General features: G+C 39.7%; 1 protein-coding gene and 1 long non-coding RNA gene across 9 annotated transcripts in view; one reads left to right on the top strand and one right to left on the bottom strand.

Moving 5' to 3' along the window:
• LOC120374365 overlaps positions 1-26,328 on the top strand; it is a 72,263-nt gene that overhangs the window by 15,715 nt on the left and 30,220 nt on the right. The window lies entirely within an intron of this gene.
• HECW2 (HECT, C2 and WW domain containing E3 ubiquitin protein ligase 2) overlaps positions 7,613-26,328 on the bottom strand; it is a 246,969-nt gene continuing 228,253 nt past the window's right edge. For 6 of the 8 annotated variants that reach the window (XM_039493848.1, XM_039493853.1, XM_039493852.1 and 3 more), the window contains 7 exons: positions 25,617-25,715; positions 23,373-23,502; positions 22,786-22,932; positions 21,957-22,071; positions 20,871-20,956; positions 19,163-19,275; positions 10,675-12,887 (listed from right to left, as the gene is read on the bottom strand). In XM_039493848.1, the coding sequence (XP_039349782.1) occupies positions 12,776-12,887; positions 19,163-19,275; positions 20,871-20,956; positions 21,957-22,071; positions 22,786-22,932; positions 23,373-23,502; positions 25,617-25,715 (802 nt within the window). In that variant the 3' untranslated portion in view covers positions 10,675-12,775. Of the gene's footprint in view, positions 8,304-10,674; positions 12,888-19,162; positions 19,276-20,870; positions 20,957-21,956; positions 22,072-22,785; positions 22,933-23,372; positions 23,503-25,616; positions 25,716-26,328 lie in introns of those variants that run through there. The other 2 variants (XR_005586030.1, XR_005586029.1) reach the window with 2 other exon arrangements.

Here is a 26,328-nt window from a genome sequence, read left to right as displayed (position 1 = left end):
ATATAATTGACAAGACTCTGCGCCAAGGACTTTATAATTTTAATTAGATATAAACAGCAAAGATATAAACAGAGGGTGGGGTAGGAGGAATGGGAGGATGAAGGTTACAATAATGCTGGATCATGAAATATGCTTATTGTTATCTATGCATCAGGTTAGTTCATTAAAAAGATAATATACTATGATAAAATCTAGGGTGGAGGTCTTTAATTGTCAGGTACGATCCTAACTGCCTGAATAGAAATTCTGCTTATCAAAAGCATCTTTACAGACCCCAGGGACCCGTAGTCTCGCCATTCCTTCCTGTCCATGTCTTGTTCCTCCATTAAGCACAGCCTGGTCAGGCCCCTGTGTATGATGTCCAGCCGATGGTTGGCCTCTAGGTCTGACCCTATCATCTGTTTGTCTCCTACAATGTCCCCACTATCATAATATTTTTAATTGTAGCCGATCTTATACCCTTTTGTCACATTCTAGTCTCCTTTTAACTTCTTCCCCCAGCTTTGTTTGGTGCAAGGTAGCATAGCTGGCTTGCTAGCACAACACATACTTGGCAGGGCCAGGGCCTGACTGGCTGAAATGTGCTAATTCAATGCATCTCCAGTTGGAGTTTAAAGTTGCCTTCCTCTGGGATGCCTCCCTACAATGTGGCCATCTCCACGATCAGAGGGGTTGAATCTGGTCTTTGGATTCTGTGAGGTCGAGACGAGGGAATAAGTTCTAGTCAAGGGACTTCTCCTGAGAGCACCCAGCTCCCAAACACATCTAGGGTGTGTCAGAAGCACCTAGCTGATCTCAAATCCTAGGTTAAAGCATGAGAAATACCCTAATTAAGTGGGCAATTACATTTTGCACCAGGACACCTGTGACGAAGTGGGGGGGTTTCTTGATTTTTCCGTGTTTTCCAGGGGGCTGCATGCAGAGGGAGTGGGACTCAATGTCCCTGGGTGTTACTGGTTTAATGAGGTGAGGGGAGAGGGAGTTACAGAAGACTGGAGAGGGAACTTGGGACCCCAGCCAATGGCCTGGAGGATGGATACCCCAGTGACTGGTGACCTGGTGACCCAGAGACCCAGCTCAGGAGTCACAGATGGTTCTGGCCAGTGGGAGGACAATGGGCTGCAAAGAGAGGACCTTGGTGAGCTGACCAGCCGGTTCCAGCCAGAGGAGGGCTGAGAGGAGAGGAGACCCAGGCCATCCTGTTTATGACCCTGTTTACCTGGAGAGAAGACAATGGACAGAATTGGGGCTGGGGATATCAGAGGCCCAGCTGGGAAGCAGGGGGGACTCTGGGCTGGAGAGAGGGAGCAGACAGAGCACACCTGGATGCAGGGGAGACTGGGATGTGCTGTGCTGAGGGAGGCCAGGCCTGAGGCCCTGAGAGTTTCCTGTGCTGTGTTCAACCCTCAATAAACCCTCCTGTTTTATGCTGGCTAAGAGTTGCTCCAGTGTAGAGAACAGGGGGCATCAACCCCTTCCGGGGGTGAGGAGGCCCGGGGGTCTAGAGCGAGTGGACTCCCTGAGAGGGCCCATGGTGAGAAATAGATGTGCTAAGGCTCAGAGAGGTGCAGCTCCAGGAGGTGGAGGGGCCTGACCCCGAGAGAGCGTGGACCCCCGAGAAGGGCTGTCGCACTGAAAAGGGCACCCCTCACGGACCCCAAAGGGCCAAGAGTGGGCACGCCCTGTGAGTCCATGACAACACCACAGCCACTACGTGGTAGTCTGCTGTAGCTGCAAGTAGAGTACACTGCAGTAATCTATTCTGTAAATGACATGCTTATTGATAACTGCAGTGAGGTGCATGTGCAAATGGAAATATCACAACATCCTCACCAAACACAGATAGTAAAAACCATTCTTGAAACAACCAAAGATCCAACAAGACCCCCACACTGTAAACCAGAACAACAAAAGGTACACAAAATTCCTCAGATGAGCAGACAGATATGACCTTTGTATTTCATCCAGCTGTTGCACCCAACCTGGCAGCATCACCTTGGACTGAACTTTATTCAATCCCCAATCTTGGCTAGAAATTGGGAAGAGGGTTAATTCCTCAACACAGAAAGTTAATTATCATTTATTTAGATCAAACTCTTTCATGATAAGTCTGAATGACGACTGCCTAGGAAGGAGTACTGTGGAAATATCTGGGGACCATAGTGGACCACAAGCTAAATAGGAGTTAAAAAAAAAAAAAGAGCAAACATAATTCTGGGATGTATTAGCAGGAGTGTTGTAAGCAAGATGTGAGAAGTAATTCTTCTGCTCTACTCCATGCTGCTTAGGCCTCAACTGAAGTATCATGTCCAGTTCTGGACACCACATCTCAGGAAAGATGTGGACAAATTGGAGAAAGCCCAGAGAAGAACAACAAAAATGATTAAATGTCTAGAAAACATGACATATGAGGAAAGGTTGAGAAAATTGGGTTTGTTTTAGTCTGAAAAAGAGAAGACTGAGAGGAGACATAACAATTTTCAAGTACATGTTACAAGGAGGAGGGAGAAAATTGTTCTTCTTAACCTCTGAGGATAGGACAAGAAGCAATGGGCTTAAATTGCAGCAAGGGAGGTTTAGGTTGGACACTAGGAAAAACTTCTTAACTGTCAGGCAATTTAGTCCAGTGCTTAACCACCCTAGGGAGGTTGTGGAATCTCCATCATTGGAGATTTTTAAGAGCAGGTTAGACAGACACCTATCAGGGATGGTCTATAATACTGAGTCCTGCCATGAGCACAGGGGACTGGACTAGGGGACCGCTCAAGGTCCCTTCCAGTCCTGTGATTCTACAAATCCAAGGGCAACAGCAGAAAATTGAATCTAAAATGACAGTATCCCACCATTACAACACCATTGGCGCACAGACTTCTCTTTAATCCTTTAGACTAGCTCCCTTCAGGTTTCCTTTAATACCTAGACCCTGTAATACCAAGAATTCTTTTAAAAGAAATAATTCCAAGGTAGTAAGAAAATTATCTTAACACTAAACGATAAAAGTTATTGTATATAAGATGTTACATAACAAAGATGGCAACGTTCTTATCAAACCATTACAGAAAGTGGGCTATTACCTATTTCTGACGTGGCCGAAATATAGAATTGGCTCCAATAAATAATGGACAATATTTCTTGCTAGAACTAGCATAATAAATTATAAAAACTGCTTGAATTCTTTAGCAGCGGATCATTTACTTTTATTATGTTGGAAGCAAGTTTTAAGTGCCAATAATCTATAATAATCTATTGATTATGGGGATTTAAGAATAACAATCATCATGATCTTAAATACTGGAAGAGAAGTACACATTTTCCCAAAGATTTATGCCTATTAAAATATCATGCTAACACATCATAAGCCATTGTCAATAAAATGTACCTTTGCAGCTTTTGATCCTCTGGAGAAAAGTAGACATGGAAACAATTTAGTGAATTCTGGTCACTTTCCAAGGGGAGATTCCAGGGCATTGTCCTTTGTTAATTTCATTTATCATAGCCTTGGTTTCAAATGTGGTTCTTTTGCAAAACCTGAGGCAGAGTGTTGCAGGGTCTTTACTTTCTCTGTTGCTGAAATGTTGTTCCTTTTAAGAGATGTCATTTTCCAGAACACAGGGCAATTAACGTAAGATGATGAAAGTGTCATTAAGATGCTCTAAAAGTTTAAACCTACTGGCTAGGATTTAGAACAATTCATATATGAGAACTAATCTTTTTAAAAAATTAGACCAAAATACTTTCAGATGCATACAGAAAAGTTAATTTACAAAGTTATTTGTAAGAATATTTATTTTGAATTAAGTGATTTCATGATGGAACAAGGTTTTAAACAAAATAGAGATCAGTATGAAAATAAAATAAATTGTATACAGTAAAACTCTTTCCCTCAACACATTTTTGAATAAGAAATACAACACAAGGTGTTCAACTGAGTAGATAATTATACAAATCTGCAAGCAGCCAAGCATTTAAGTACATTCCTCAAGTATAGGCACTATGTAATGCCATCCATATAACATACTCAGTTAGCTGCATTATCTGCTCTTTCTGCCTTGAAGCAAGGTGACATATAGCTGATGCAATGTGAAATGGAGAAAGAGACATACATCATCCTAACTGGGGCCTGGTCTACACTACGCGTTTAAACCGGTTTTAGGAGCATTAAACCGATTTAACACCACACCCATCCACACTAAGAGGCCCTTTATATCGATATAAAGGGCTCTTTAAACCGGTTTCTGTACTCCTCCCTAACGAGAGGAGTAGCGCTAATATCGGTATTACCATATCGGTTTAGGGTTAGTGTGGCTGCAAATCGACGGCCTCCAGGCGGTATCCCACAGTGCACCATTGACCGCTCTGGACAGCAATCTGAACTCGGATGCAGTGGCCAGGTAGACAGGAAAAGCCCCCACTCCCCTCCTCCCTCATTTTGTCTCTTACGAAAGACACACACTAAACCCAGATGAAACAAACTGGCTTGTAGAAAGGTAGAAAAAAATTGGTATTGCATTTGATACACAGTCTTGTGGACACTCAACTTAAAAAAGCATGGAAAGGCTTAAAAAATATACCATGTGCCCTACTTAAAATTTAGAATCTGTGCTTTTTACAGTGCCTGAAATTTTTAAAACAACGAACTAGTATAAAATTAGATCTGGTAACACTTTGTCAAAAGTAAGGGAGATGCATGTATATACCTGTTTGGTTCTGGATGCCCGCATCCCCATTATAAAAACTTGTAATCCTATGTGCTTGTCTCCCATCCCACCCCAAAATACATATAAACAAATAAAATCCATCTCATGGAGTTTCCCAAATAAATACTGATTAAAAACGGTGTTAGAACTTTAAGATTCAGACCATCATATCTAAAATGTAAGTTACTATCTGGAACAATGGCTTAAATAGCTTCCTATCCAATACTATTTCAGTTGCAAATATATCCAGTAATAAGCATCACAGTTATTACTTGTAAACTAAAATAAAAACCTACACACTGCCTTTTATACAAGGCTCCATTATCCTGATAACAGTTCAATTTAAAAAAAAAAAAAAAAGGTATGTAAGCTAGACTTCTGAACTTCCAGGTCAGACTACAAAGACTTTTAATGCTTCTTGGCTAAAATAAGTCTTACAAGTGCAGGAAATATGAACTAACTTATTTATAGATTTATGGTACTTCTCCATTTATGTGTATTATTTGGTGCGGATTTTCAAGCAAATGCCTCACTTCACAATGCAGGGTTTCCTTTTGTTATTAGTAACTGCGTGTGCACTGCACAGCATACTCCATAACACGATTCACAAAAGTCAATGTCATCTCTTCCTCTCCACTTTTTGTTCCTGCCCTTTCAGTTTTGTCTTCACTCAGTAGCATTACTCCATGGCTGCTGTTGTGTTGTTCAGCTCCCACTGCATTTTTCGTGTCATGCCCACTGTGTGTGATTACCATACATTATGGTAACAGCTGCTCAGCAGCTACAGTTATATTCCTGAACTGGCATGACTCAAGAGGCATCAGTAATTACTTCTCTTTTATTTATTTATTTTTTTAAATATCCAGCTTCAGGCCCCAATGGGAAACCAGGAAATCAGCAGCCAACAGTACAACCAAATCCAATGTCTCAGGCAAAATTTTCATATTGTACCAGTCACATCTGTACAGTTGGAGAACATGATACAGTCCTAATATACCTACCTACCTATTTAAAGTATAATTTTCATGATGCAAGGTAAAGATGCTTAACTGCTGACTCAGTGGAATGTGCCAACACCTGATTATACCATCAAACAGGAAATGGAAACATGGGAGGAGTGCTAGAATCCCAAGCTGTCCTTCTAGAAGAGCCACCTTTAAGTACTTTATGGGCAATGTACTCCATCTATGGAAGGAAATATTTTGGCTGTAATCATATATATCACACCTTCCCCAGAAATCTCGATCAGTATTAACCTATGCCCTGGTAAGAGACTTTCACTGATCTCTTAGCCAAGGGTAGTTGCACTTAGTAGCAATGCTTGGAGGTGAGAAAATAAATTAAGCACGTGCACACACACACGGGGGCGGGGGGTGCAGGGCCTGGGGCAGAAGTGACAAATCCGTCACGAGACTGACGCGTCACTTCTGGGACCGACTGCGCCGGCCAGTCTCACCAGGGCCCGGAGCGGTTGCTCCGATTCACTGTATCCAAGGGACAGTTGTGTGTGCAAAAAACCTGCTTACTTCAAGAAACTAAATTCAAAAAACATTTAGCTACTTGGATTAGTGGAGCTAGACTTGTAGCAAAGGAGACATGTTTAATTCCTGAGGAAAAAGTGCAGGAAGCCATAATCTTAGCTTCACTATCCCGACTCTGACACTGCAGTATCAGACAGTTGGTTGCTCTTGTTTGTTGATTGTAGGCTGGGTGTGGCAATAGTCCAAATCATACGCAACTCAAGTGGGAGAAGAGGGTTGCTAGGAGGCTGCCCAAAATAAGGAAGTGAATGAAAGCACCAAGAGCTCAGCCCCATTTTAAGAGTCTTGTAGTCCAATAGATTTTAAATGAGAAGTTCCCAGTGGAGAACTCTGGTAAATTAGTGGCATAATATGGCTCTCAGTTATTATTTATGGGGAGGTTAGGACTTTTTAGTTGTGGATGAATGAGAAATTCCTGTCTGTACAAAGAAAAAACCCCCACCATATACTGAACAATGAAGCAGCACTTCCATTAGAAACCTTTTTATTAAAAAAGTTTTAGGGGGTGATAATTGAAAGAAACAAAGCTTGGATGCATTTTGCCTTCATCATAATATCAAACAATTTCTTAGAATATTTTCAGTGGCTATTCTGTGATGTGCTCTAATTACATTTGGTATTTAAAGAAAGTTAAAAATTGCCAATGTATTGATTCAACATGGGGCTAATTCACGGTTACAGTAACTTTTTGCAAATTTCAGAATGTGTTTTATTACATTTTAAAAATGTACAGATATATTACACAATATCTGTAACAAATGCAAAGGAGTCTTTACAATGTGTTGCCATCTTTAAACTGTAGCCAGACCGTGTAGTCAAGGGGAGTTTTTCTGAGTACTGATGAAGATTCATATGATGCCACTGATTTTGAAGCAGATCTTCCCAATGAAATTAATCATGAGTTCAGTTTAAAACACGCAAGGTATATCATGGCATTGACAAAGGCCTGTTAGGATGGCACCCCTGATTTTTTAATTAATAGCCAGGCAGTTTAGTCCCTCAAATTAGGTTTCTTTAAAATAAAATATGTAAAAAACATTTAGAAATATTTTCATAAAATTATAAAAAAAATTCACTAAGCTAGTGCATGAGAATAGAAAGTGCAACTGACCAGAAACTGACCATAAGCAACACCAAACTGATCTCTCTATTTGCATTGTGCATGTTAAAAAATATGCAAAAAGTAAAACAAAAATTGCAAAGTGTATTTAATTTTATATGCTTAGTTTTAACAATCGAAAGTGTTATTAGTAACTGAAAAGATATGTTTTAAATATAGCTCTGAATCTGACAGTATCCATTTAAATAATATATATATTTTAAATGCCTATGTAATCTGTATTCATTTTTCTAAGAGAGAAGAGCAATTTCAAATCAGCCTTTGTAATCTGTATTTTATGTTAAAAATATTTAACCAAAGGACTAGACTAGTTCTAAAACAGCCATTGTGGTCACTCAGATACAATTTTAAAGGCCTTTCATTTGCAATCTGATAACAAGGCATCATTGAAAATTTCTGCTACTGCCCCTTGGATTATTCAACAATGGCTGGTCACTTGGGAAAAATTTAAAAATCAGGTGTCAGTAATCATTTTGAAATTTTGTTTGGGGTGGAGAGGTGCTGGAGGAGGAAATAGGAAACTCATTTTTGGGTGATGGAGTGGGATTTAATTAAAAACAGGTCCTACCTTGTATAATTGATGTTAAGACAGATGTCTATTATCTCTTCAAGCAGATATTACTTAATGCTTAATTCCCATTAGTGTTACTAGGAGCAAATTTTCCTCTTTCCCCAAATCAATGGCAAGATAGATAAATATGAGCAACAGTTCTAAAAACTACTGTAATTCAATACAAACAAATTTAAACCTTTAAACGTGGTTCAAACTGCTTTGTATTACATTATGGAAATAAGATTATAAAGACTAGTCAAACACAGTTAATATAGATTTACCATTTGTGCGTAAATTCTCTCAATCCAGAACACTGTCTCTGCAAACATCTCAATGATTATCTTCAAACAACACTGTAGAGATTCATTAATACTGCAGAGACGTCATGGCATCTGCAATTAAACACTGCAGAGATTACTTTAGCAACCACATGATACCAGTCTTAATACTTAAAACTGAAGCCATTTTGGACTTCTAGAAGCACTGAAAAAGCATAGGAAACCACAACATTTTTTAAATTTCTGCAATCTAAAAACAAACAAACCACCAGTTCAATGTTCTCTGCCAATTTCCATCATGCCAGACACTTTCTTTTAGATGCTCTGCCAGAGTGCTACTGCCTGGATTTTCAACTTCCTTTGAAGATTATATATTACATACAGTAGAACCTCAGAGTTACGAACACCAGAGCTACAAAGTGACAGTCAGCCACACATCTCATTTGAAACCGGAAATACACAATCAGGCAGTGTTCTACTGTATATTCACTATATACCATAAGATCTGGGGTGAACAACTTTACCGTGAGGCTTATGTGTTGCATAGCTGGCTCTGAGCACTGAGTTGCACTCTATCTCCGAACAATATTAACACCTTTATTTAGTATGGTCCACAACATGGATAACAAAAACAATTTATTTAATTATGAAAAGTTATTTTTTTATTGTGAAAGTGTAACAAAGATTAACTGGGAAAAAGAAATCTCTGCCTCCATTTTGCAGAGTGACAGTTATGTTACACAGAAATTTATTTTGGGCTGAGAGATATATAATCTGCTGCTGAGGGTATTTCTTATGAGACAGCCTTCTGTTATGATGAGTTGAGTGGTCGAGAAAACTGCTATAATAAAGTAAAAGGTTCTGACATACATACCTTGAACAAGAGACTACACATGTCATAATAGGCATCTGTGCCTCTGATAGTTGGGATGTGTTCATTAATTAGATGCTATTCCAACATATTTGGCAGAGACAATGATTAAGTTCACTAGGGCTGTGCAAATCACATCCCATTAGGAGAAGCTGTGCTCCAGGGCACCCAAGGTTGTGATTTACCCCAGAAGAAGAGAAGAGACCCCTTTCGCTAGCAGTTCTGCCAGGGGAAGAAGTCTACCTGCACCACTTGCTTTCCGTGTAGTGCTTGCTGGCTCAGAGTTGCCTATCAGAGCAGGGGATGGGGCTGTAGGTGCCTTAAATCTGCTGCTGTGAGCAACCATCCAAGTGGGCTTTCTGCCATATAAGGATAACTGGGGATTATGTTGGCCCAAGTCAGTATCATGCAGTGGCTGAATGGGGCCCATTATTTCATTCTGCTCTGCTAGACTATTCTGTTTCCTCCCCAGAAGGAAAGCGCCTTATCAGCCAAGTAAGATAGTCTAAATGATATATTGCTTTAAGCCAGGGATTTTCAAACTTTCTCCCCATCCACAACCCCCACACCAGCCATTGTCTCTTGTTACGAGTTCAGCCCCCACACAATCCTTGTATTCACATCCTGAAATCTTCTGCAGGAACCCAGGGGCTGGCTTTCATGGGATGGGGTGTTGAATTGGCTCTGGTGCTGATGGGTGACTGCTGCTGCTGGTGGGGTAATGGGTGTATGGGGCTGTTAATGCTTCTATGCTTCTTCCCTTCCACTCCCTTTTTCAGGGAAGCATTTCTTAAAATATAGAAAGAAACTAGCTAAGGGCTGTGAGCAGAAGGGGCTGCAGCATCAAGGCAGCCAGCTCCCCATCACCTTCAGGTGGCACTTCCCTAGAGTCCAGTGTGGTACAGGCAAGACAGGAGGAGGGAACAGAACTTCTCCCCTCCCCTTAGCTTGCTCCGCCTGGATCTTAGTGGTTGCTGGGTTTTGTCTTTTTGCTGAGACCTGCCACCTTGGTGAGCCTGCTGGAACTCTGCAGAGTCCTAGATGCTCACCAACTGATGAAAAGGGCGGAATACAGAACAAAAGTAAGTAGTATATCTCATTTTTAAAATAAAAGATGACAAATGCATTTATTACTTTTGGTTTGTACAAAAGCATAGCTTAAATGCAGCCTGATGTAAACTTGTGTGTCAAATATTTAACACTTAATTCCAATTAGTTTCTGGATTGATGTTTGTAGATCTGTTCTCCAACAAGGATCTCTTTTTGGGGAAAAGATACTGTAATATTACAAGAGCCAAATTCCGTGGTTCTTAGCCAATCAAAAGTTTCATTTGGCTCTAAGTGACTAGAGTGTCAGATACTTAATGAATTTGATCACATGAAATATGAGCCATGCTGAAATGACCTGCTCACAAGTAAATTTATCTACTGTGTATCGGTTCTTTGATACAACACATGCATTAGCAAACCCTGGACCATTAACGTGATATCTTAGCAAACATTGAAAAACTTGATAAAGATAGAATAATACAGTTTGACTTTTCTTTGCCACTTAGTACAAGCCAGGAGCAGTTTAATAAAACTCATGTGATTCCCAGATGTCATTGTTTTAGGGAGGAACCCATTATTTGTAAAGTCAAAAGATATTTTCATTTTATTTTTGACAGGGGGGTTTCCTCAGTTATCTGAATACAGGGTGGGGTGGGGAGAGGGATCTGAGGCAACTTACACTTACCCAGCACCCCGCTCCTACCACCACAACAGCACCTACTTTCTCATTGTGAGGGTGAAAAAGTAGTCTTTGCTGGCAGCATCTTTATTGCCATTCCAATGTTCACTTGAGTGGATGAGTGCTTCCATTGTTATGAATATGGAAAATAAGCATGTCACCTCACTGAGACCCCTATTCAATGAGAGTCCCCAGAGTGGGAATCCTGAGGTTACTCCCAAACTTAGTTCTCCCACAAAGCAGGTCTTGAAATGCTTGAGTGCCATCAAAAGGAACACAAAGAGCTGTATTTCTGTTCTTGCCATTCAACATCCAGTTGAAGTTTTCCGGAACTCTGGCACGATGTATGTAGTATTTCTTAATGGCTGTACAAGTGCAAAGATGCAAAACTAATTTAGAATTAAAGATAGTTATGAGGAATGGGTGCAAGTGACCCCTGTGCACTTTGACAAAATTACGCATAATTAAATTGGTGGATTCATGCAGTTTTTGATATACCATTGAAAAGGACTCCATTTTAATTAACATTGATAAGAAAACTACTCATCAGTGAAAATGCAATTAGAAAGACATTACGAACAGTTTACAGCTTGGAGGTTCACTGATAAGGGAGAGTGGAATCATTACTATTAAAGGTTCATCCTCTTAAGTGTCGCAAATGGTTTCCCCTATAAGCTAGTGTGTTTTACGGTGCTGTACAAATAAAAGTTGCTGGGAAAAATGAAACATCTGTATTACCCTCAATCCCTTAAAGGTTATTTGATGGATGAAAAATGAACCAAATGCATTTAAAATAAATGCATATTACAATATCACATGTAGTGATTTTTACAAAATTATTACTTATGTGCACAGTCCTGATATCTACAGACATGGCACTGTGAAGAAAGCTTGGTTCTTCAGAAGTTATTTTCTAGATACTTGTAAGAGTGATGCAGTTTGCGGTCAGTCTGATCATAATATCCCTTCAACTTTGGTACATTCAGTGCAAAATATTTTTGGGAATTTCTTACTCATATAAAAATAAAAGGCATTTTTTTTCCTTGAGAGTGCTTAAAGAATAAAACACTAGCACAATGTCTGTTTATGCATGAAAAGTGAAATGAACAAAAATAGCATTTAGTATGCTAGTTTCTTATTTAGACTCTGAGGAACTTAACATAATGAACCTATAAAAATAAAGAGAAGTCACTGTGTAAGTTTTTTTTCCTGATATGCTGTGGTAAATTGATACTTATTTTTTAAAACAGTTTCCATGCAGTATAAAGCATAAAATCGGTCATTATTAAGTTCTCCTTATAACAGCTCATCATTTGCCATACACGCACCACTTGCATATACATTTTCACAAACCTCCTTATTGCAAGCCATTGTTGTGACATCCCTTGTTGCTGATTTTCCTTCAAATTCACTTCTGCCCCAGGAAGCTGAAACCTGTGATGCACACCATGCAGGCACTCGTAGTCTTAGGTATAGCAAGTAATGGATATTCTGTTATAGTATATGGCATAAAGTAATGTATCTTTAGGAAACTTTTTTTTTTAAATAAAGAATTCCATAGTTTGATTTTAGCTAATTTAGGGGTGGGCTAAACAATTTCACATTTTGACTTGAACTGGACATTCAAGGACTTTATCTTGAAACTGGATTTCACCATTTATCAGATTTAGCCACCTTGCTGATCATGCATGGTCACATCTTTTGCTTGGGCCATAACAAACATGGCAGTCAAGAAAAACTGTTTATTGCAAGACTGTTGGTTTTCCCTGCACACCAGGCACACTCCAGTATTAGTGTAGAATACTCCGCCACTATCACAATGCTTGTAACTGCTTCCGAAGCTAGATTTACTCAGTCATGGAAATCTCATTATCTGAATTGCATTGTAAAACAATTTTCCTCTAAGAAATCCAATACAAATGTTCATTCATTCTTGAGAGGACAGATCCACAAACGGCCAAAGAGCTGGGCACTGTGGTTTGCGTATCACTCAAGTCCAAAGGTACTTGTCTCTTCAACTGCTGTCAACAGTTTCTCACAGAGCATGGCGAATGATGGGTAAGGGGGAAGGTCAAGACGATTGAAACATGTATGAGCCCTGCAAAAAAAAGTGGCAAATAAGCAAAGGTTATTTAGAAATTCAAATGAAAGTAACTGAAAATTCAGGTGCGCTAGAAGGCCCTTTCAAAATACCACGCTTTGTGAAATGATATTGCGTTACTGAACGCTGTTACTTTCAAGTTAAAAAAGAATTGTCAAAGATTGATACCATAATGTGGATCACAAGTAGTACCCTAAATTTTGCCTGTAAAATGTGCACACACAAAATGTGTAATTTAGGGGCACAATTGAGGCAGTCTGTTTTGAAAACTTGGTTTAAAATACATACTTTTAAAATTAGTATTTTCTATTAATAATTAATGATATTTGAATACTAGGTCTGTAATCATGAGCAGGTTATTTCTGAAGAATGAATGCACATAAATTAGATAAAGTTCGTGAAATACTAGAAAATACGTGTAGGGAACAGTCCTACTGACAGGAGATAGACTAGTTAGCAAATTAGGTCTTTTCCATTGATAATTTCTCTGGGCCAGAGCCTCAGCTGGTGTAAATCAGTGTAGCTTCCTTGATCAGTGCAGGTATGCTGATTTATACCAGCCGAGGATCTGATCTTGGTAATCTATTACAGACAAATATATTTAGTAGTTAAATGAATGTATGTATATAATTCTCCAACACACTCTGGCTTTCTTGACAGGACAGGAATATATTTCCCCCTCCCTCGATTTCTATAATCTGCCTATCACAATCTCTATGCACATTGTGGAAAGGTCCTAGAGACCACATCCTCTGACTAGAGGAAGGGCCAGAGTTGCCTGAGTTTGATATAGGGATTATCCTGCTCCCACTGAAATAAATGGCACAGCTCCAAGTGACTAATGCAAGTAGGATCTTTTGGGACAGGGGTTCTGAGATGAAAGCGCCAAGGACTTTTCATTTCCTCTTCTTCTTTGAAAGCTGACTAACCCTTTAGACCTTTGTTTTGGAAGTCCTTTTGTCTTTGGGTTTGGCCCTTAAAGGAGCAGGACTTTCTTTACATTTACTTTTTCCTTTTGCAATCACACCACACTGTTGTTTAAACCTGTTCCCGTTGGCAAGCAGAAACCTTTTCCGCAGTGGCGTGCCTGTCAGCGCTTGAACAGCAAACATTTAAAAAACACGCAGCATAATAAATTATAAAGTGTATAATGTCAGGAACTCTCCCCCCACCAATTACTGAGACTCCCTAGTCAACATACCCCATTCAACAGTATTCAGAATAGCTACACTGGATTTACAGTGGACCCTCTCAAAACACAAAGGTGCCCAGCCCCCAGATGAACAAATCTAGGGACCATCATCTTAAGTGCCAATCAGATCCTAACTACCAAGTTGGAACATGAAGAGAAGAGGTGAGTCATTCTAGCTTGTTTATAAACACAGAAGCTAAAGTTCATTACAATTCCTCAGTGAAGGTGAAACACGGAATTAGCAAACAGCATTGTAGTGTCATAAAAATACCAGGCTTTGGGAGACACACAGTATGCAGGGCCAGATTATCATTATAAACATCAGACCAAACTTCGGGTGTACTGCTGTGGTAGAAAAAATATTGTATTTTGCTCCATCCAATTATTGTAGACTTAACAGAACTCTGTCAGAATAAGAATGTTTTTCAGCAGGTAGAGTTAACACCCCATGGGGCTGCTTGTTTTCCCCCTTCCTCCCTCCCAATCCACTAGAGGGATCAACCCTTGCCTGCCTGGAAAGGGAGCAGGTCAGCAGAATCTGTGGACCTCTCTTCTCTTCCCAGAACATTGTGGAAAGCTATCTGTGGGATCCAGGAAGTGTGCTTTGAGGATTTAACTTTCCTGCAGAGTTCCTCCATGCTGGGGACCCTTGTTAAGGGGGGGAGGGGCAAAGACAGTAGGAAGCAGTGCTGTCAGGTAGCTAGATGGCCCTGTATACCCTCTGGGTTCAATTTAGATCTTGGAAGATCCATGGTGGCCTAACCTCCTGCATCTGGTGGGTGGGTTCAACTGATTCCCCCTCCTTAACCCTCTGGAAGGAGAATTTGGAGGAAACATTATGAAAGAAACTTCATAGAGCTTCTCTTTCCATCAGGCCCACAGGAGGGGAATGTGAACCACTGCAATAATCTTCCTGGCATCCTCTGGCTGCTCACACAACCAGCAGAATGATTTCCTCTTGCTTCTGAAAATTAATGCATTCAGAAAGGGTATGGAAGGAGAGGAGTTTCTTTGAAACAGACATCCACTTGTTAGAATTATGCATCATGCATAATGTGGGCTGTACAACCACAAATTATAAAAACCATGAGGCATGAATCAATAAGGGATTCACTGCAAGCTAACAATCTTGCATCTTGGTTTAACTGATTAGCAGGAAGACAAGTTGAGTTTTCTTTCAGTTTTTGAGGATGATTTTGTCGTAGTGTATTGAAAATGTGATCATAATTTTCTTTAGAGAGCTGACTCATTTTTAAAAATGAAGATATTGATCCTGTTGAGGAAATGTGCTCTTTTTCTACCAGACAAAGGACTCTGTCATTCTGCAAGGAGAGTGATTTTACTGTGAATACTGCTTTCCCAGGACATTTCAAGCTAACTGTGTACTATGTTCATCTTTCAGCTCACACATTTTCTGATAAAGGTAAACGTATCTTAGTTCCTGGAGTCTTGACAGTCAATCACTCCCCCCTTCACTGACGTTCAAACAGTATTACAGACAAATTAACTTTTAAGTCCAAAGTCCAGTACCTTAGCAATAACAGAAGAATGCTGTTCGCGTGCAAATGTTTAGATATGCATTATCACTAGCTGCTATATAATTAACATACCAACTTCTAAACATTTAAGAAACAAAGAGCAAGAGTTCCCCTAGTGATAGCTGATTTAGCCTGATGTACAATAAGTTAAACAAGCTGGAAGTAAAAGTGGTGACAGGGACAGCAGGGTCAAAACTAAACAAGTAATAACTAACTTTTTCAGTGCATTCACATGCCACTAACATAAAGGGCAGTGACAGAAGCCAGGCAACTTGACATGCAAGTTACAGAAGTTTCATTGTTCTGGTTCAATAAGGCTGATTATATCATGATCAGAACTATGGAAGCTATGGAATCATCTAATCAATCCGTTCTCTGTATTAGCCTTCCTCAGCTCAACAGAGCCAGGAAAAGGGAATGGCTACTATAAAATGTTTTCATTCATTTCTTCTCTCTGGTAGGAATAAAAAACCCCAAAACCTTGACTTGTAATTTGAGGGCCAGATTTTGCCAGTAATATCAGACTCCACAAGGGGTCCCAGCGAAATCGGTCTGACTATTCACAAAATAAAAACACTAATCACTGAGAGTGAGGATAAGAGAATTCGTCCCTAGGTTAATACAAAATCCTAGAATCATTAGGCACCAAAGAGCTTCAGGGTGAAATTTTCAGTGGGTGTCCAACAATTCATCCACATCTGCAGGATCTCTTTTAGGAGCCTGCTGAAAGTTTGCCACTCAGTGTCTTTGTTAAGATAGGGAGCTTCAGCCAGTGCTACTCAGTGTTTGCACAGTAAAGCCTTTGAAGCTGGTGGGGCTTAGGCTGAAGCCGCTCTGCACACAGGAACTGGAGATGTTAGAAAAGCAAACACATAGTTGACATTCTGCTCAGAGCTAAGTTTGAGAGGGACGCTGTAAGTCATGCATTTCCTATGGGATTAGGGTGCCATGTCTTGAGCACTGGGAGTGGCTGACGCATGACAAATAAACTTGTGTTATTTGGCTCTCATGTTTATAAAAATATCTTAAAACAGTACTAACGTTGTGGCCCAGTGTCGCCAAAGCACGGGAATTGAAAGTTAAAGATCAAGGGCCATATTCACTGCCATGGGCAAAGAGGTGAGCAGCTGGAACCCTCCCTGCACCCACTGGGCTGAACTGGTAAAGGCGCTCAGCACATATCTCCACTCTCTTTCTCCAAAGTGAAGCAGTTTTATTTTACAGCTGGAGCTACACAGTAGCCCTGCCAGAAGAAACTCCCTCAGTGCGGTACTGAATCTCCTGGCTTGTCCTGCCCCGTCCCACTGCGTTGACTGTACTCGCTGGCTCTGGTTTCCAAGGCAGAATGAGCAGCTTACAGGAGTGTGGCCCTGTTCCAGGTTGGATCCTTCTGCCTAATAGGTGAATTTGGTCCCAAGTCCCTGTATCTATCCACACTAAATGGGTAAAGCGGGTTCATTGGTTATATTAGTAGACAGCTAGTTTGAGCCTTCCCTTTGAGTTCCCCTGCTTTGGTGGGTTTTTATGGGTTCAGAACACTATTTTAATGGAACTTTCACAATTTATTTTCTTTCTCCCATTTTTAAGTTACTTTAAATTCCTTGCTGAACCTCTCATTAGCTGTAAAAGTAAATGTTTTGGGGGGTATAGTGTTGATTTTTGATGAATTCATTTGTCACGTTCCTCCTCACAGTAGCCAGATTATCAGTCCCGGAAAATCTGATTTCCAGTTATTTGTGCCTCCCAGGCCAGCCTCCTGCCACACTGATCAAATATGTATTTTGCGTCTACTTACATCTAGCTATTAAGGCCCCAATCTTGATGGCATATACACATGTTCTTAAATTTATTACCAGGAGTAGCCCATCAAATCTAATGGGACTCCTCATCATAGTGAAGTTAAGCAGGATTGAGATCTTAGATTGTGAACCTTTTGGGGCAGGAATTGTCTTTTTGATGTGAAATGTGCCCAGTGAATGGTGCCCTAATCCTAACTGGGACCTTTTATTTAATAATAATATTTCAGTACTGCCTAAAGTCTGTCTTAGAGACTGAATATTAGAAGATAGAAAAACTACAATAATCTCTTTTCCTACTTAAGTATCGGTATAAAATGGAATGGCACTGCCGAAGTCCAGGTTCATTCAAGAAAGTGAAACGGTTTATATTTTTAAAATGCTGTAGGAACATAATCTATTTCTCATTTCAGTAACTATCACTCTCTGAGGCACACCTAGGTGGCTGACACACAAAATATCTTTTGACCCTAAAAGATACTACAGTAATTGTTTTGAAATATAAACTTAGAATTCTCTTAATGTATCTTTGACCTTCAGCTGAGTGGCTCCCATTTATACTGTTAACTGACAATGTGGTTTTGTGTTAGGGCTACTGACTCCACAAACTTATACACTGGGTCTGTGCATGTCAACTACATAGTACTGTTTATACTTTCATAGAATCATAGAATATCAGGGTCGGAAGGGACCTCAGGAGGTCATCTAGTCCAACCCCCTGCTCAAAGCAGGACCAATTCCCAACTAAATCTATTTCCAACCAGTGTAACTTCCTCTAAATGCTACAAAATTTGGATGATGGAAGATCTTCCCCAAATGTATTAATCTGCAAAACTGACCTCACTGTAGAGAAGTTCTTGTTAATACAGAGTTCAGTCAAGACGACTTCTCAGATCTTGGCTCATATGCCATCAGTCTTTGATACTGTAGATCATTTAAGACCACAGCTCTTTTCCTGGCATCACGAAAGGAAAAAACGAGGAAAGCAATTCCTTCCTTACTTTTTCCTCTTGCAACTGATCATGTCACTTTTCACCCTGAATTCTTTCACTGACTTCCGCTCTTCAAGTCCTTGTGCAACTCAGCTCTTCCAACTCCCCTTTTCACTTGGCCCAAGCCTCTCTACTACTTGCTCCCTTTACAATCTTCACCCTCTCTTACCATCGTGTTTTGCCTTCTTCTGTCATAAGATTTCTACACAACGCTGAAGTCATGCTGGTCCTCCTAGGGACTGAACTAGACTGTAAATACATTGGGTCTCTTTCATCTAGAGCTGATATTCATTTTCTGGCAATGACCAATAACTTACCTTTCAAAGAATATCATATATACTATTTTAGGGAAGCAACGCCTGGTTTTATGACAAACAAAAAACCCATAAATTTTAGAAGAGAAGTTGTAAACCTGGTAAAGTAGAATGAATTGAATTAAGGTACAGACTACTAAGCAGAATTAGTTTGTCTTTCCCACCACGCAGGGAAACAACCTCTTCAGTTCAAAGAAATACACATATGTCTGACACACTGGAACAACTAGAGAGCAGAGCTTCCCCTGCAGCAGAGCAGACCCAGTCAATCAATGACAGCTGTTTGTTTCTCAAGCAGCTTCTGCATAACCCCAATAGTTAGCAGCAGGGGTAGTTGAGAATATCAACATATCTATTGTGATTGGCTCACAGAGAACTGAAGTCTATCCAAGTAGTTCAAAATTTACTTAGATTTAAAAAACATATACACACACTTTTACCTGGGAAGAGCAGTGATTTTTCCCCATTTTTCTACACAGAATCTTCTTGGCCCATTGCTCCCTCTTAGAGATGCAAACCCCTCATAAGGTATGCTGGATGTGCCTGTAACAAACTACCAACACAAAAAGAATAATATGTATGACAGATATACAACCTGAGAGTCCTGTGAATGCTCGTGCATAAGTAACTACTCACAGCAGTGTTCCCACTAAGTCAAGTTGCTCCTGTATAAGAGTTTGCAGGATCAGGCCTTATTTGAAGGGGAAGCAGGAGTATTAAAATCCTGTTTAAAATGTAGGGGAAGGAAAGTGGCATATTTCTTGATAAGACTCTAGGAGGGAGGGCTTACTAGCCTAATTTCTGTTAAAGATTTCACTTATAGACAGCCAGTATATAAGAGTAACTATGATGCACAATTAGTATAGAATTCAAGTCACATTACTAGTATCATCAAGCTAATAAATAAAAAAGTGAGGAGAGAGAAAATAAAATACACTTAATAAGGTTTAAGAGGGACTAACTAATAAGTAAATGTTACATTTATGTCATGCCTTTCATCCAGCTGGATTTCAAAGCACTTTACAAACTTTGCTAACTGATATAAGCTAAGAGCCAAGTTCTGCAGTTCTCGTCTAGGTAAAATTCCCATAGATTTCAGTGATAATTTCTTATGATATTGTACAGAGCAGATTTGACTAGAACCATCCATCGATAAGAGAGTCTTGTGACAAATACAACCTACTTATTTTTAATGATCTGTGATACAACACCTATATAAAATATTTTTTGACCTGCAGTTGCAGAATCCCTACACTGTATTATAATTACAAAGGGAAACCTTAGCAATAAAGTTACACAGCCATCTATGGTCCTGCATCAAAATGGACACCTCAGTAATGTTTCCCACATAGCATTTACACAGAGCCAGCTGTAACAGGAAAAAGGCATGTTAGTGATACAGTGAACATGATGATCAGATGCCAGTTCTGAAATGTTTAAAACAATGGATTTGAAACCAGTGCAAATATGTGGCAAACAGATAAAATCAGATCTGGTCCCTTCTAAAGAATTTGGTGTGCTAAAGGTACCTGTATTTGATTACATGTAACTCTGTGAAAAACCCATATGCATTAAAATTCCTCTACTGCCTTTAGTGTTGTTGAATCCTTCATCAGGTAAATGAATTCCACAGGTGGACATATTGTGTGAAGCAGTGTTTCTATTTGTTTGTTTCTAATTTACTTGCTATCAACTTAGTGAAGGCCTCTTGTTTTCATGTTATATGAGAGGATAATAATGGGGGAACTGGATCAGTTTTCAGTATCATTTTCATAATTTTGAACTTCTCAGCCAAGGCCTCCCTAACTCTTCCTCTGAATAATCTTCAAAGGTAAATACAGTCATGTTTTTTTCCTCTCCTTGGAATACAAATTTTGAGGATTTTTTTTAGTCAAATAATAAAAATCACCACCACCCAATACTCCTGTTGGTATTGGTAACTTTCTACCAAGTGAACTTATGTTTTTAGTTAGTTCTGACATTTCAATTATTTACAGTAAGAATCTGGAGACTGCTGAGTTACCAGGCCATTCCCCTGTCTTGACATCACACTATCTGAAGGTTTCATTGTCCGAAACTGACGAAGTAGTTTAACATTTAATGTGAAATGGTGGTATATATTTTTATACAGATCTACTGATCTCTCACCTGTAATAGCCTTAGCCGTTGTTCATTGTTGAATCTTTCTACAGCAGCCCAGAACCACCGAATTACCATGTGATTGTCATGGTAACCTGTTAGATCAACAACAAAAAGCCCCATTACTTTTTTGCTGTGGCCTCAGGCCTTGTGCCGGCAACAACTCTTTTAATATTAAGTGCTATAGAAGTGCAGGAGAACACACATGTGAAATATTAATCATGAATGGCCTTCCCCGGCTCAGTCTTAATTGCAGTCTTAGCCTCCATACTTATAATCAAATATCAGAAAAAGTCAGCAAGTGAGACTAATCCAGGGCTCTTATCAGGGTCATTGCACATTGCTCCAAATTAAAGGCAGACATTCAGTTTCCCTTTTATAAACACTTAAACCATTAGCAAGTCACTCATCCGAGTTGCCAACTCTTGTGACATTAGGTTTTTGGTTTTTTACGTTTTTTTAAAAAGCTGCTCATGATGCCAGTAGCAATTGCAGCCACCTCACTCAAAACAGCTGTCATCTCATTGTTCTTGATGGGATTGAAGCAGGACTGCACTCAGATAGGCTCACTACCAGTTCCAGATAGCCTTTGGAAATGGAAGTGAAGTGGTCCTTACTAAAGATGGCTGCCTTACCACTCTCTTTAAGCAGTCAGGCAGGAGAAAAATCAGAGAACAGCTGAATGTAAGAGCAAGGAGAAAGACTGAGCGTAATGGGGATGTGAGAGGGGTTTGGAGTCACATATAACATGAACCTTTACCTGCTGCTGTAAACGAACTCCAAGAACACCTTTATGTCAAAGATTTGCCTACTCACTTTCAGATGCCATCAACCTCTCTGTAAATTCAAAATATAAACATGCTCTTGCCGTTTGGGATCTTACCCCTTTTATCAACTAAAATGACTGCTCCTAATTCAAAAGCTAACCAGGAAAATTAAGACATTCCAAAATTAGTTTAAAATGGGCTCAAACACTTATTAAATTGACCTATTTCATAGAATAGGTTTAGGAAAATCTTAGACAAAGGGCACTTCCAGGTTCACTCATGCGGAACCAGAGCTAACTTTGACTAGGAAAAAAAAAATCAATGTCACCTCCTCTATACTCTGTGTTGTTTCTCCAGTCACTTAAGTCAATTTCTGCCGTGCCAGCAATAACCAGTTCCAATTCTCTTGCATCAAATACAGACACCAGCCTGGCGTCAACAACCTGTGAAAGGAAATAAAATACATAGAAACATACCCTCATTGTTTCTGTTATTTTTGCCTCCTACTAAACAGACTCCCCAGTTACTAATGCTGTATCATTTTTCAAGTAATGTTCTGGCTTGTTCAATGAATGGGGAGACTTAAGGTTAAAACATTTTTCAAAAAATGCAAATATGGGGACTATTCTTCCACTGGGTTTCATACTCTAGCTACATTCAGTTTCATTAGAAGCTCATAGTATTTAGAAGGAAAATGATTTAGAAAAATAATACAGAAATACCTCCAGGGCAATAAGGATCACTATATTCAAGGTCCATGTTCAAGGTGGAAAATGTAAAGGAAAGCATCTTGAAATATACTCAGCCAATTGTGTAATGCTGGACATGGAGTAAAAAATTCCTTCCTGAGTTCAACTCTCCTTATTATCTGAGTTTGCACTGCTGCTAATGCAAATAATGGTAATAATGTTTTCCATTTCTTTAGAATGTAGTCATGTTATTTGACTCAATGACCTCCAACAAGTGACCTCCACATAAATAATGCAACATTTGATTATTATGAAATACATTAGGTCTACTGAAGGATACATATGAATCTCACTCCTGATTTTACCTATGTCTTCTAAATACTGCGTGGTTGGGTGTATTAGAAATGCAAGTACAGAGAAAGCTAGGTAATATACATATGGGAACTAGAGTTGAGTAGGATTTCTTACCTCGTAGAAACCTCGAACTAGACTTTCTGTTTGCTGCACAACCCCTCTCTCAATTCTCCATTTCACCATTCTCTCTATGTATTCTTTTTTGTTCTTCTCTGTGACTGGGATGTTGGCACCCCCTGGTTTCAATTCCCGTTCAGTGATCTTAGAGGAAAACCACCACCAAAATAATATAAAGACAACAAAAAATATAGTATAAACTCAAGCTTTTTGCTAAATACGTAGCGCTAATTCCCCAATATCATAGGCCAAGCACAGATTGGTTTAACAGACTGGAGTTCATAAACTCAGACAGATGACATGAAATTGAAATCCCCGTTTTCACCAGATCATGTCAAGTACAAAGTAAGAACAAGCAGCTTCAGAATAAGAGATACAAACCAGCTCCTGTATTCTCTAGGTATTGCATTGGTAGGTAACGAATGATAATCTCTCTATAGGTTTTTCAATTGTTCATATCAACCAAGATTTTTATTAATGAACTCAAATCAGCTGGGAATGATATCATTTTTCAGTCCAAAGAAACAGTTACCTAACAACAGCATATAAAAAGGAAAGGAAAGGAAAGTAGCAATCTTGCACACCTGCCCAAAAACTTCTTCATTTACAGTGAATGTGAGATCTAGGATATCATGTATATCGTTGTCTTTCATCCACTGCAAACTCTGGTGGAACTCCTCATCAAGGTATTCCAAGTCACTCAGGTCACAGAGTCTAACAAACAAGAAGAAAATATACAAATATAGCTGACAGCAGTAGTGCATGCTCATTAACAGAGCTGAGACAGGACAGCCCTACAAAACAAACTGAGAATAAAGGGAGCTCAGAGAAATCAACAGAACAAAGAACAGTGGTTACTGGATTCCTTTGTGCTGACGTTCTTAAGTCAAGTTAGTAGAAACTATTCTGAATCTCTATTTGCCTAGCAATGGTACTAGCAACTACTTGTGTAACTCATCTCTTTGTTGTTAAACTACAAAACCCTATATTTCCATTTTAAAGACCTTTTGCTTGTAAATTTCACTTTATTTCAAATTCTACCCACTTGCACTATATTTCAATGACTAATATCATATTTCAATGACTTATTTTGACCATGGATTACAAAAAATGCGATTAATTCTTGTTATACTTAAGTGTAAAGATCCATCAATATGGGATAGGTAATTCATCTCATAAAAGAAATAGCACCTTTTTATTAGTACTAAGCTCTGCAATAAGGAGGATGGTCTTAATTTGTCACCTCCTGCTCTCTCCATTTTGCCAGTGGTGCCAGCCTGAGTGATTTTGCCATAAAGCCCTTAAACAGGGTACGCCCTTCCAAATTTGGTTTGTGAGCCAACTGCCCTCTCCTCATTCAAGCACCTCCTTACCACTTGCGTCTTCCATGATCCCCACAAGAAGTCAGTCAACAATCATAATTATTATTACGGGATCAGATTCTGTCAGCCTTATTTACTTGAGCAGAATCTTAACCTGTGAACAGACTTACATTTAGGATCACCCAGAGAATAAGCTGCTACTCCACCAGGAGAATTTATTCTTGCGCCCACTCTAGGGCTGGTGCAGGCACATAGTGAAGATGGCTTGCATCTTCTCTAGCTAGAGGGTACCAGGAGTGGTCTTGGGCTACGGTTACCTTAACTTGCATCCTGCAGCAATGGCCCTTAGCAGCTGTGCAGAATGGCTGGGACAACATTCCCCTTGCTGAGCCAGGAATGCCCCATGCACCAGTGCCTCCTGCAAATGTGTGTGCAGAGCTCGTTCAGACACCTGAACTGTGGAGCTGCAGACCCAGGAGGGAGTGCATGAGCAGGGGTATCCATAACGCTGCTTTGTAGAGTCTTTCTGCAGGCCAGGCCATAAGGGGATCATGAATCAGGCCCTCTGTTTATGAAGGTGGCAGAATCTGGCCCACAGCTATTTAAAAAACTACTAGCAAGCCACCATGACCAATAGATAACTAAACTAAGTAACCACATGATATTACTGCTGGAGTCCTTGTCTTTCACCCCCGCACCCCATACAGTTTTATTAGTCTCCCCCGTCACATCACCTTTAACTTGGGACTGTCAGCTCCTTGGGAGTGGGACCAGGCCTTTTTAAAAAAAATTCTGTAAAGCACCTACTACAGTTTTGTTTGCTGTAAAAATAAACTTGTATTATTTTCACAGCACCATAAATGTGAACGGTGCTTTACAGATAAATGTAAATCATCTTCAGAAATTCTCAGATGTGGCTTCCGATATTGGGCTTCCCTTTTTGGGCCCTAAACTTGAGATACATTAGATCTGATTTTCAGTGGTACTGAGCAACTGCAGATCTTATTGTCTTCAGCTGAGCTGTGGAGATTCAGTACTTCTGAAAATCAGACCCAGGGTATCTCAAGTTAGGCACCCCAAAATGGAGGCAGCCAAAAATCAGAGACTACTTTTGAAAACACTGATCTTAAAGTCTAAATAAGGTTTGATTCAGATCATTCCTATGAGTCATTAAAGACAAATGAACAAGTACTCTATTAATATCTGATGTTTCACTGCAGGGTTTGAATAGTATGTTTTTTATAGAAGGAACTGGTGGTGTAATTGGCTGGCAGGAATCACGAGGTTTTGATATTGATCAGCAACATCTTCAAAGTCATCAAGTAACTGTCTAGTACCATAAATGGGCCTTGATTTAGGCAACTATATTTTAAAGTAAATCTTGGATTAAAACTAAATGACCAGATTATATTGACCTATCTTCTTGGAGTCAAGAACCTGACATTTATTGCTGGTCAAAAACTGCATTTTCCATGAGAAAAAGAAAATCAGAACATTTCTACTCACATTCGGAGGAGGGCTTTATAAAAGGGCCGTGTAAAGAAGGCATCTAACAAATACTGATGTATCAGAGCAAGACCAAGGATTCGACCACTGAACCTGAACCTGAATGACAAAGGAAATGAGTTATAACCAGTACACTCATACTTTGTGGTTAGTGTGCTGCCCTATCATTTATCTGTGTACCAAGTTTAACAGTATATTTAAATCAGATAACTATAACTGTATTGTGGTAACTTGATTCTTTTTAGTTCTCAGTAGAATGGAGTGAAAAAACAAATCTGCAAGGCGTGGAAAGTACCTGGGGTTTCAAAGCTGAAGTTGCCACTTTTCAGCTACTGAAAGCTAAACTGAACTCATTCTAACCCTACCAAACTAGGTTCTTTTTTCAAACCCTGGCTTCCAACATGACAGCTGTTTTCTGGCCCTCCGTCTCCTCACGCTCCCTTTCTGAGCACTGAGAGATTGATTCTGACAGATGATTCTAGGCATCCTTTTCCAGCTAGTGGGTGGCTCCATGCTCTTTTTCATGGCTGGTGGATATTGGGCTCCATGTAACCTTTTTTGGGGGGTGGCTGGAAATTATCACCCTTACCATTCCATTTCCCCCCAAAAGTACCAACATGATTTAAACCCCCTTGTGCACTCATTGCTGCTGGAAGATTAGAAATTAGGAATGTGGCAACTTTGTTTGCAACACTAGGGCCTTCACATAGAC

The sequence above is a fragment of the Mauremys reevesii genome, linkage group 11 (assembly GCF_016161935.1).
Source record: "Mauremys reevesii isolate NIE-2019 linkage group 11, ASM1616193v1, whole genome shotgun sequence".
Classification (NCBI taxonomy): Eukaryota; Metazoa; Chordata; order Testudines; family Geoemydidae; genus Mauremys; species Mauremys reevesii.
This window is presented reverse-complemented; position numbering and strand designations above follow the sequence as displayed.